At 40.6% G+C, this 11,891-nt stretch overlaps 1 protein-coding gene across 1 annotated transcript in view; it reads right to left on the bottom strand.

The window, feature by feature from the left end:
* The window catches only part of Octalpha2R (alpha2-adrenergic-like octopamine receptor), a 127,128-nt gene that overhangs the window by 13,065 nt on the left and 102,172 nt on the right, over window positions 1-11,891 (bottom strand). Inside the window, exon 2 of the mRNA XM_033335343.2 lies at window positions 379-759. Within this exon, the coding sequence (XP_033191234.1) occupies window positions 379-759 (381 nt within the window). The remainder of the gene's footprint in view (window positions 1-378; window positions 760-11,891) is intronic.

The following is an 11,891-nucleotide window of genomic DNA, read 5'->3' as shown; positions in this document are numbered from 1 at the left end:
GACTTGGGACGAATCGTGGAAAAGAATAACATTGTTAAACGTACGAAATGGTCTGTTGTCTATCAATTCTTCAACAGGGGGCATATTTTAGGAGAAAGAATATTTTCATCGCAAGTACCTTTCCATACAGTTCCATATAAGTAATAATGCTATCCTTGCCTCATATTTCATGAAGCTACTTTTGGAAATTTAATACGTCGAATTCACGAACAGTAAGCTGTGCGTACTTTTCTGTATGTTATCGTTCAAAAGCATCCGGACACTTATTCTTTACAACATATTTTATTTATGGATAGAAAGTATGACTCAAAATATGACAAGGGTAAAATATACAAAAGAAAAAAAAAGACACCATTTGAAGTAAATTAAGGCGTTAACCTTCAGCGTATCCTTTTCCTCCATGGGAATACTGTTCCCTCCTCCGGGATCCGCTTCAGAGGTACTAACGTCGCTAGCAAAGTCGCACGTGACGATGGGTATTTGTACGGGCTGATTCTCGATAGTCGCGACGTTCTCCATCGCGGAACCAGCCTGTTTTTTCGATTCAGTGGCCGGCGTGCTTTGTGTGAAACTGGTCTGTCTAATATCCGGGGACTCAGGCGGTATCACTGCACGAGGACGCGGCTGCTTGCGGATGCCGCGACGCGCGCGAGCCTTCGCCGCGAAATAAATGCGTATATACACGAACACCATGATGCACGACGGGATGTAGAAGCTGCCGAGCGCGGAATAAACGACGTAGCCGATGTCCTCTGAAAGCTGCAACAGAAACGAATGAATATTGAATAGCCACTTTGTCACGGAACATTCTTTTGTGATTTTACAATCTAGGGCCAATCTAGGGCCAATCTGGGGCCAATTTGGGGAATTCATCTCGAGCTACGCTTTATCGTTTAAATTAATAAATAAAATGGGTCAGTTTGTGAAGTTCAGTCAATAATTTTTACAATAGACAAATGCTTCATCGTTTAAAGGAGTAAAAGTAAAATGGGTAGACAATTTATGAAGTTTCTCCAATAATTCCCTTTTTAATCAAGCAAATTATATATTATACTATTAAGCATTATTGTATGATAAAAATAAAATATTGGAGAATGTCGTCGGTTTTATGAACGTTTATAGTAAAGGAATATCGAGAGCAGTAGTAGTCAATTTATGTGGATTTCATTGATTGGAGTGAAGCTTTAGTTAATATCCGATTAACTGAACTAAAACTCATTTGTCTATGAAATTCTATTATGTAAACGAAAAATAGTAGGCGGCGAAGAAAATTGGTATTTAAAATTTCATGAGCTCCAATTTTGTGAACTTCATGAGAAACACAATCACATTTCCTATTTTTTACCGGCAAGCTGTTTTAACATTCAGTAAAAAGATTGCTTTAAATACTTTTGCGATCTCTGTGAGATACATAGCTACGTTTTAAATATTTTGTAATTTTTTTATACATTTACATTATTTGTTTTAAACTTCAATAGCATAATGATAGTAAACTAATCTCATAATCTCTTGCTTATGACAATCAAAATGTTTCATATAACACGCATAACATATTCACGAAAAGTACTCATAAACGTTCGAATATTCTCGCGAGCCTATGTATATTGTCTGCTCATAAGTAGAGCGAATCGAAACGATGCAACTTTCAATCAGAGAAAGCATTTGTAGTGTACTGCGATTACGCTCGTTACGAATGATGCGACGGGCAAAGAGAGCGGAATTAATTCCGTTCTCGGCTCAAAGAGAATAAATTTACCGGGCTAACTTTCGCCAGTGAAAAAGTTTCTCGTTCAATTTAACAAAATATGGGATTACGCGCGAGTACGGTTGATTTTTACGAATTTCTTCGCAATCCTCTCTAAACATAGTAAAACACTGATTCGTGAATAAACACAGTTTCCATATTCTATGAAAGTTTCGATCCCGTTTACGAGGTAACAGAAGGGCAGATTACGTCGTTTCCATATAATAACTTTTACAGTCACGCGCTCCTATGAACGATACGCATACCAGAACTGGGATACGCTGTTCTACAATACGAGCGACGACGTTTCGCTTAGAAGTGACGCGCACACGGCCTAGAACGTGAAATACGTACGAACGTGTGTATTTCACGCACGTTAGAGAGAATCTAATTCGATTTAATTTACGCTATGGTCTATCCTGAACTGGTTGGAATAAAATGGGACACTGCTCTTGAACAGGAGTCGTTTGATTTCGTGCGAAGAACAACTTCTTTGTCACTGATACCGTCTGACGTTCCATTTCCATTTCAATTGCGAAAAGATCATATTCATTTATCAATTGTCATAGTATAGATTGGATCGTTAGTCTCATAATTTCTTAAGAATTCTTAGTCCATTGCAAGATGACAATATCTGTGGAGCCTGAAAGAACGAATGCTCCTGATCGTACCAAGATCTTCACGATTATCGATACTTTTGATCTGGTTGACGGGTTACAAAGGATAGAATTTTAGTAAAAACTTAATATTATCCGCAACAGGTCGGGTTCTCTGCTAACAGGATGATACACGAGTCATTCTCAAAATAGGATGAAGCCAAAGTTATTTTAGATCTTTATCAGAGAGATTACGGGTGAAAGTACGATGAAACTGCTTAGATCTCTTATCGCATCGGTGTATTCTACTGCACCCTCTGGTAACATCTAGTATCGCGTTTCGTCCCTCTTCGTTACAGTTTAGTGTGATTCCATTTGCTGTTTCCAGTGTAGAAATAATGAATCCACTTGGGGATATACATACGCGATAGTTAGGCAGCGATGTGAATTGGGTTTATCGCACGGTCGTAATTCCTTTTCTACCGTTTGTCACTTGATCGTACACGTGTGACGTTAACGAGTATTTCATCTTTCTAAAATTAAATTCGATACGTCGAAACTGCTCTCCTCTAGCCAGCTACCGACTTCATTTTAGAGTTAAGACGAGCACGTATCCCACGTCTGAAGTATCCGCGAAGCGATTAGCGCTTGTAAACTTTAATCTTTCAACGGTAACCGTTTAATCTTCCCTTTTCTGCCAGCGTTGGCCGTTTTCCCTTGCTTCTATAACGGCTTTACATAAGGGCGGCCTCAAAAGTCTGACACGACGGAGCGGCGGCTCGGCACGCTTTTTCTCTTTCTTTTTACCACGGTCGGGTCTAAAAAGATAGAAAAGCGACGAAAAGTACGAAGCAAGCACCGTTATCGCGTAAACACGCGGAATAACGAGCTGTTTTAGCGAAAATTTCCCGACAGGAATTCATAACCGTCGATACGCGATCAGTCTCAAGCTTTTTTGCCACTTCATCTCGCGTTTCGTTTGATTTACGATCGTTTTGTATTGCAAAAATAATCTTCCATCGGGAGAGAAAATTCGCCGCATGATTAGTTAGCGAAACGATGAGGTCGATTCTTCCGCATCCTTGAAACCGCGCGCATTTCTCTGCTTGTTCTCGACTCTGTTCCGGATTATCGGTCACCTGGTCACGCTGCTTCCATTCTTGCCAAGAGAGAAACGGGTTGGGAAGGGAGCAGAGGCAAAGTCTCTCGCGGTGACGTCAAACGTTAGTGGGCCACCGCTACCCCTAACGCTACCTCCTTTCCACGGCAAATTTTACAGTTCACGGCTACGAAATATTTTTTTCTTCTTTCTTCGTTTTCTTTCCAACCTATGCGTTTACACTCACGGCTTTCTTAATGAAAAATTCATCTCACTTTTTATTCACCTTCCTCCTGGGAATGAGAGAAAGGAACAGAAGATTTCTCACGCACTCTTCGCAACGGCCTTTCTCGCGAGGTAACGAGCAACCTGGAGCACGCTCGTCAAGAGCGAAAATTCATGAGATCATGAATAACAATGTCCGTCCCGAGATGCGTCCGTTGGTCAGCTGTGAGAAATCTTGCGAGTGAAACGGATTGAAATCGCCGCAACTCGTCCACCCGGCGACGTGTCCGTTCCATTAAAAAATTCACGAAACGCGCGGTAAATTAAGGCAATCGAGCTGGTCTATCGAGTTACAAATCCCCGGAAAGATAAATATTCAGTCGGTCCGGAGAAATCGGAGTTCACTGCGGTGAAACGATACCGTTCGTCGGACGACCACGAATCTTGGCCATTTTAACTGGAATGACGCCATTCGCGTTTGTCGAGCCCGTTTCCACCAGAGAGTTCTATGTTCAACGTTTGCCAACGTTTGATTCAATTATGAATCATTGATAAGCGATAGTCGATCGTGTTATCGGATCTGTGGAACGGGGACGAGGAAATAGATAGCAGCGGGAAGAAATCGGTGTAACGAGACGGAAGCGGAAAATCGGTGTATTTCGAACGATCGAAAGTACGTGCGAGTTTCTGATCTTTCTCTTTTGTGCAGGAACCACTTTCATTCGTGTTCATCGAGCTTCGCGTGCCGTATACCATCCGTTTCTTCTTTCCAAACGATTCCCATACTTTGTGATTCCCTTTACGTTTTCGAATCGATCGATGCAACCGATTTTGTCGAGTTGTTGCTGTCTTTAAAGTCAATTATTGTGTTTGAAGAAAATCACGTGGATTTCAGTACCGTGTTCTACGAGTTAGAAAAGTCGACCATTATAGGTAGCTTTGCTTTGCGAATCTCGTCGAGTGCAGCGCGCGAGCATACGCTCGTATCTATGAGGTTGCCTCAGTTAAGTTCAACGGAGCCGAAAATGCCAGTCGCAAGGTGGCATGACCCCTGTACCAAAATGCCGGTGGCCACGTTTTGTCCGACCCAATTAAATTTCTTTCTGGCCGACGGTCTCGTTGCTTCTTTTCATCTAGATTCAGGCAAATCATGCTCTTTTAAGCGCCGCGTCAGCATGAAGCTGAGAAACCGATTATATCTCTCGTACCCTCTAAATAATTGCATTCCGACCTCGACTCCGGCTTGTCTGTGATACTCTTTCGCGAATATGGTTCGCAGGAAAAAATTACATTTTTTCAGAATGTCCTTAATTGAATCGCACGTCGGTGATTAAATGACAAACGCTTGCCTTCAGAAAAGCTACAGTACGTACTGTACGAAAGTTACGAGTTTTATTTTTGTGGATGAATGTAACCGCACTTGATGTTGTTTTAAATCTGTCGTTGGTAGCGAAGAGGCGTTTAATTCGAGAATTATCGATAATTTATTGAAAAAATGTCGATTAGTTTAAAATACAGTAATCAGTATCCTGTTCGTCAGCTTTTTGTGTCTTAACTAGAAGAATTCTTTCGTGCCTGTCTAAACGTAAAGATTCGTTGAAAATGCCAGAAATAGAAAACCATGTCAAGATGTTTTCTAACAGTACCGTTTGTTAGTTGCCAAGACTTTAACGCAATTGTGTGTAATAATATTCCAAACAATTGAGAGTATATTCATCTTTGTGTTCACCCGTGTTAATCGAGTTTAAACATTTCTCGTGCATTCAATGATGAATCCCTTATTATATTCTAGCAATTCCAGCGTTCTCAGAGAAACCTTGAGAGTTGGAAATAGGGTGAAAGATCCGTAAGAAAGAGGGAATCGATGCCAGGATTATTTCCGTGGAAAGGAGCGAAATCCAAGTTATTGGTTACCGAAATCCACCGCCCCCCACCCCTTCCCCCATAGAATCCGGATTCTTTTCAATAAGGACGTGTCACCCTTTTTACGAATAACTACGTACACTGACGTTCTCCATTCCTGTGCCTGCGATTGGACGTTTCGCGGCTTTTCGTCGAGGGTAACTCTCAAGGATTAAAAATTCATCATAACGGTTCTCCAGTAGCAGAACAGTAGGTACATTTTAGTACAGTTCTGTTCCTTTGACGCCGCGATTGATACTCTCTTTGTCCGTGCTACCATTGTTGGTTTCGGGGTACTAGGTCTGCTCGACTTGAAATAGAAATGCGAAGAAATGAATTTCTTTCTTTCTTTCTTTCTTTCTTATCGAACACCATGGTCGAAAGGGAAGGAAAGGAGGACGCTTACAATCGCACTGCCTGTTATTAGTTATTGGAAAGAGACTATTAAGCTTCTGCGTCCGGATTAGACATGTTACTCAAATTCGTTCAAGTCGTTTGAGTTAAAGTAACGTGACTTAGAAATACATTTTTTACTTGACAATACAATATACAAAATTGTACGTTGTATAAAATTCATCACATCACGATCGTAAAAGAGTTGAAGTTTATTTCTGAAAAAATAGGAATTTTATGACATGTCGTAAACCTGATCCAATTGTAGTAGAAACTTTCGTGCAAGTTTAATTCTCCCAGTTCTGTTCGAACTTCTCCGTTGATCATGCTAATATTTGACCGTTGTAAATGGAGCGGAAGCACGTGACCGCGAGCAGCAGTCAGTTAAAACAATATTTAACGAGATAACGCGAGTGATAATGTACTATTTTGAACATAGCTACGAGTGTGAGCAGAATGGTGCCGCGTATCTGCCATAGAAATTACGGTATTAAAATCATCCTCGTTGGCCAGCTGCTTTCCATCACTTTGAATTATTACCTTAATCGATTTCTCTGTGGTTAATGTCTTTCGGAGGAATTGTGGCGGAGTTTCACCGAAGATTGATCGAGACGAGCACAGTGTTTAATTGAAAATCATACGGCTATTGACGCACCAACGTTGTTCGTTCGACGTCAAAACACTCGCTGTACACTTGCCATTGGAGCAGGAGCTGGGAAAATCCCCAAATGGAAAGAAACACGCGGTCTAAAGCGGAATCGATGAGTCTGTCACGAGCAGATGTAAAACGTTTGACATTAAAGTCGCTATGGGGATGAAAGAGATGGTTCGAGGTAGAACACAAGGGCTGCGAAACGCTCGAATCAAATTCGCGCGCAGCCTAGTATGACCTGGATTTTCTGCCTTTTTTTCCTCTCTCTCGCTTCTCATTTCGCCGCTTCGTATAAAAAGATGTTGCTATTCCAACGCTCTTTTATTTTCCCTATCCTTTCACCCCTTTTTCTGCGCGCTTTTCAAACACGGATTGGTACGTTATGACATGCCAGAATAACATATAACGCCTATAGACGAAAGTGAGATTGCCGAACGCACCCTTGGAATACAAGGTTTATCTTTCGAACGAAGGGATAACGCGGCCTTGTCGAAAGAATTTATAAACGAAATACATCGAGTCACGAATTTCCCTCCCTTCCACTTTTCGTATTTGGATTTGATTGTGGAATATCAGGCATGGGACACGGGCTACAGCTAACATTTGTTTTTTCTCAAATTACCATTTTTCTCCTTTTTCCTTTTTCTATGGTATTCTTTGGTAAATTTATGTTTCGAGATATTTGAAATATCGTGCAAAGCTCGTACAAATATCTCCAATATTTGCAGTAGCAGCAAGAAGTATTAGCCATCTTTACCTTTATTTTCCAGTGAAATATTTTTACATATTTGAAAACTGTACTCTCGTTCTAATAATTTCGTGACTTGCTGTAGTTCCAGCAATGAAATTGAACGAACGATTCTTTCAAAGCGACATCGTTTCGCGTGAAACTCGCTTAGAGTCTCATTATAGAAAGCGGAAAGGCGTTAATAATTGCGGGGTTAGAGACACGAGTCCCAGGAATGTAAATCTCTTGGCATAAGGAAATTCGCGAATTTGCATCTTATTAAAAAATAATTCGCCCCGCCGAAAGACGCTTCTGTCTTCCACGGTTAGAACGCAATTTCAAGCCTAATCGCTTTCTTCTACCGCGGTCAAGAGAGAAATGGGAACTAGTCTTTTCACAAGAAGCCGCCACCGGTGCAACTTTTATTCATTGAGAAAATTACAAGAAATCGGAGAACCAAAGTGCTAAGCGAAATATCTCGTTAAAATTGTCAGTTGAAATCGTACGGTGCTCGAAACAACACGAAATCGTGACGTTAATTAAACCGCGTACGTACGAAAATTTTCGTTTTAAACAACTTCGATCGAGATTTTAAACCATGCTGGATGGCCATTTGCGCGCCCTACGGCGAATATTACTTGGCAAAAACAGTGACGTCGTTGGTTACTCCCTCATAAAGTGTTGGCTGAGAGGTAACGTATGTATGTACGTATTAAATTTCGCACGAGTCACGTATCGTATACCCGCGGAACAATACGGTACGTGCATTAACAAAACCGTAATATCCCGTACAAAAAAGACCCAGTCAAATGTATATAAGAAATAAAACTACGCATACTCCTTTCTCCCAATATGTGTTAGTACATATCCATTTATTGCAGATACATTCCATTAAGCACTAGCGTACTTTCTGGTTTTATATAAAATGTAACAATCTGTTCAAACTATCGAAAGAATTAATCAATCGTGATTTCGTACACTTGCGAGATAACGATGCAGGAATTTGTAAGAATTACTAGTACGAATTAGAAGAGGTACATGGTGTATTAAGAATCACATGTGTTGATCTACACGATACAATATTTCTAGAAAATTTTCCATTGTAAGAAGGTGGGGCACGAACATCGTAATTTCCGTATGCGTTTTAACGTCTTTCGTCGGGCGATAATTTTCAGCTGAGTTTTTCCACGCACTTGCAATTTCACAGAATTTTCAGGGGAACAATTTCGCGGAATAAATCGTGTGGATTACGTATTATCAAATCCGGGCGAAACACGGGAATGGAGGGCAAACAATTTTCGAAGCAACCCGTTGTCGAGGCGCTGGCTTTAAAAGGGAACATTAGTTCCAGCGCTGGGGAGAGCCAGCTTTGCTCGTTCGTTTTTCACCAGGGGATGCAATTAAATTGTCATCTTCGCTCGCCACGCGTCCGAAGCGCGCAACACACGCGCTCTCCGTTTTTTCCTCTTTCCCTGATGTTTACGCAAGCGTGTGATCCGGTCTGACCCGAATTAATACTTTTCCTCTCCGTTCCATCCAGCCGGAGAAAAACATCCAATTTCGTTTGCAATCTTGTTAGACGATAGCATAGTCGGACGTTTTGTGCTGCGTCGGCCCCGTACCAAATTGCTCCGCTTTAAACGCTCTGACGTACCTCTTATGCGCTCTCCCTACTGTCAGGTGCACCGAACCACTTCGGAAAACGCTCCAGGGACGATCAGGCGTATACGGTCAATCGTGCAATCAGGATTTTCACCGATCCAAATCGCTCTAAGGCTGATTCATATTGATACCTTTTCATTTTTGAATTTTTCTACTCTCTCGTTGTTATTAACTTTACGATACTGCATCTTATACAAAATTTCTGTATCTCCATGTTCGGAAAATATACAGGGTACCTCAATATTTAATGATCAAACTTTGTGAATATATTTTGTCGTTATAATGAAACAATAAATATAAGCATAGGTCGTTTAAAGCTTTATTAAAAAGTCATGGTAAAAATAACGTGGAGAATAGTGTATTAAAAGTAATTGAAACAAAACTGACTAGCGAATATAGTACCTCGTTACAGTATTCCGGAGTTGGGTTATCAAAAGAGACTTTGGTTAAAATTCTGTGAAATTTGAGCTTGAAGCTGTGGAAAGCGTGCGTCAAACACGAGAAGGCTGTTAAAGAAGAGGAAGAGAAGGAGATGATAAATTTCCTTCCGCGTGAACGTCGACTGTAGACGCGAGCGCTAAGATGTAGCACTGCTTTCGCGGAATGTTTGCAAATTGTTCAGTTAACTTTAGTCAGGCTGATATCCGGCGACTTGGGCTAAAATGGCCAGGATTGTTCCGCTTTCACGGACGGTAAGGTTCCCGAGTAGTCGAGATACACGTTAATTCCCAGCATCTCTGGATAATGCAACCTCGAATTCCTGTGGCGGAACGTATTATTAAAATGTTCTCGAGATCATGATTATTAAAAAATCTGCCCTTTCCTCTTTTCTGCTGAAGCTTCCTTTTGCAAATCTATACATATAAAAGAGTACTAACTGGATGATCGAAGAAATAGCAAGACATTTTTGTTCTATTGTATTGCTCGGAAAAATCTTATATGGTGTGAGAATTTCTTGATAGCTCTGGCTCCTCCTGGAATTCCATCACGCTCGTTTCATCCATTTCGGACGAGAACTCGTTCGACGAAATTTCATTCCAATTTCACCGGCTCTTCACGGTGTGTAACATCGAAGGAATCCTCTTTCGTAGCGTCACAAAATCGCTTTGAATTATTTTCTTGTCGATTTAATTTCAATCGAGCAGACTGCATAAGATTATGCAGAGTTACGTGGAGCGTACTTTTGATCGCATCGGGAATACCAAATACGTTCTCGCGTCTAGAGCCGAAACGTTAGAAAATGTAAAAAGGGCGGGTAGAAAAGCGTGCCGTGTAAACGTGCATTGCGTTGAAAATCTTGTACATGCGAGACACGAAAAAAGATCGAAAAAGGAACGGTACTACAGATACAGATGTATGGTCTTAACAGAACCGGGGAAAATTAGCAGCCTATGTTGACTTGGAAACTTTAGAAATATATAGCATAACAGAATTAAAGCGAAAGTAAAATTGCGAAATATTATCTTCATTCCTTGAATGAACGAGTGTAAATTTTTACAAGTTGCACCTGTAACGTCGTTACTTGTTAACGTACAAAGTTTATCTGTCTCCTGTTTGTCAATATACGAAGCTATCTTCCTCGCCACTCATTTGTTTGACGATAGACTCGTAGTCTGATACATGACGGACCATTTCTACTGTCGCGTTTCTAATTGTTTGTTACCTGGAAACCAATATCTCTTTCTGATGTCGTACAATATTTCTATATAATGTCGCTGCAATACTTCTTTTACGCGATCTTATTTTTGGAATTGCTTTTCCAATATTGACGATTGCACGAATTTCTTAGTACGACGCATATGATACGCTTGGAATTTAAGTGGTAGGAACCGGTACAGGTCAGGAAATATTACTACGTTACATTAATTCTGGAGATTAAAAATTTGAGTAGGAAAGTTTAATTTATAGTTTTGAATAGGTTACTGTAGTAGCAACCTGTACAGGTCAGACGATATATCTATTTTATATACAGCATAATATACCTTCCATCAGAATTCTGAACCTCAAATATTCTACAGCTAAAATTTAATTTATAATTTCGAGTACATTGCAGTAGTATTAACCTGTATGATGTTGCATAAGATATACATACAGGAAATTCTAGTATTAAAATTTAATTTACAGCTAATTTCGAACAGTTTACAGTAGTAGCAATCGACAATGCACAAATCGGACGTTGCTATATGTAATACTTCTCTCATACGATTAATCCCAAACGTAAAAAATTGTATTAAACTTCATTTATAGAAAGTCAGAGAGATATGAAAGATTCACGGTTCGTTTTTGCAAAGCTAACGGTTGCATCGGATCGAAGGAGTTCCTGGTTCGAAGGAAACACCGGAGAGCGTCACGGGGAAAACGACGATCATCTGTAGGTACGTGCCGTAGTACGAACTCGAGCGTTAAAGCTCCTCGCCCGTTTTGCTTGCCCGACAGCCGTTTGAAACTCATGCTGGCACACGATTCGTGCCGGATCTCCACCAGTTATTTAACCTAAACTTCACCATCTGATCTCACCAACTCGAAGGAAAGAGAGGATGACCGAAATTCAAGTTTTTTTGGACGGTCGAAACCGCGGCGCACTTTTATCTCGGATTATCCAGCCAGCCAGTTTTTATCTGCGAACATAGCCCGCTTATGTTCAAGATTGCGTAACATAGCGAGATTTCGTGTATTTTTCGTACGGCAACTTTGATATCGTGGCTTGGATTTTTCGTTCCGACGACACGGGTAGCGTTTCGACACAGAGGAGGAATCATTTTTCCGTCGAAATACTTTGGAATTACGCGAACAATTTTATTCTGGCACGTTGGAAAGTTATTTAGAGATTGCTGTTTTGATTTTCAACTGAAAGAATCCTTTCGGTAATTTAGCTTCTCGACAAAGTATAG

Source organism: Bombus vancouverensis, chromosome 15 (assembly GCF_051014615.1).
Source record: "Bombus vancouverensis nearcticus chromosome 15, iyBomVanc1_principal, whole genome shotgun sequence".
Lineage (NCBI taxonomy): Eukaryota > Metazoa > Arthropoda > Insecta > Hymenoptera > Apidae > Bombus > Bombus vancouverensis.
Note: the sequence above shows the minus strand (reverse complement) of the source record. Positions and strands in the feature narration are given on the sequence as shown.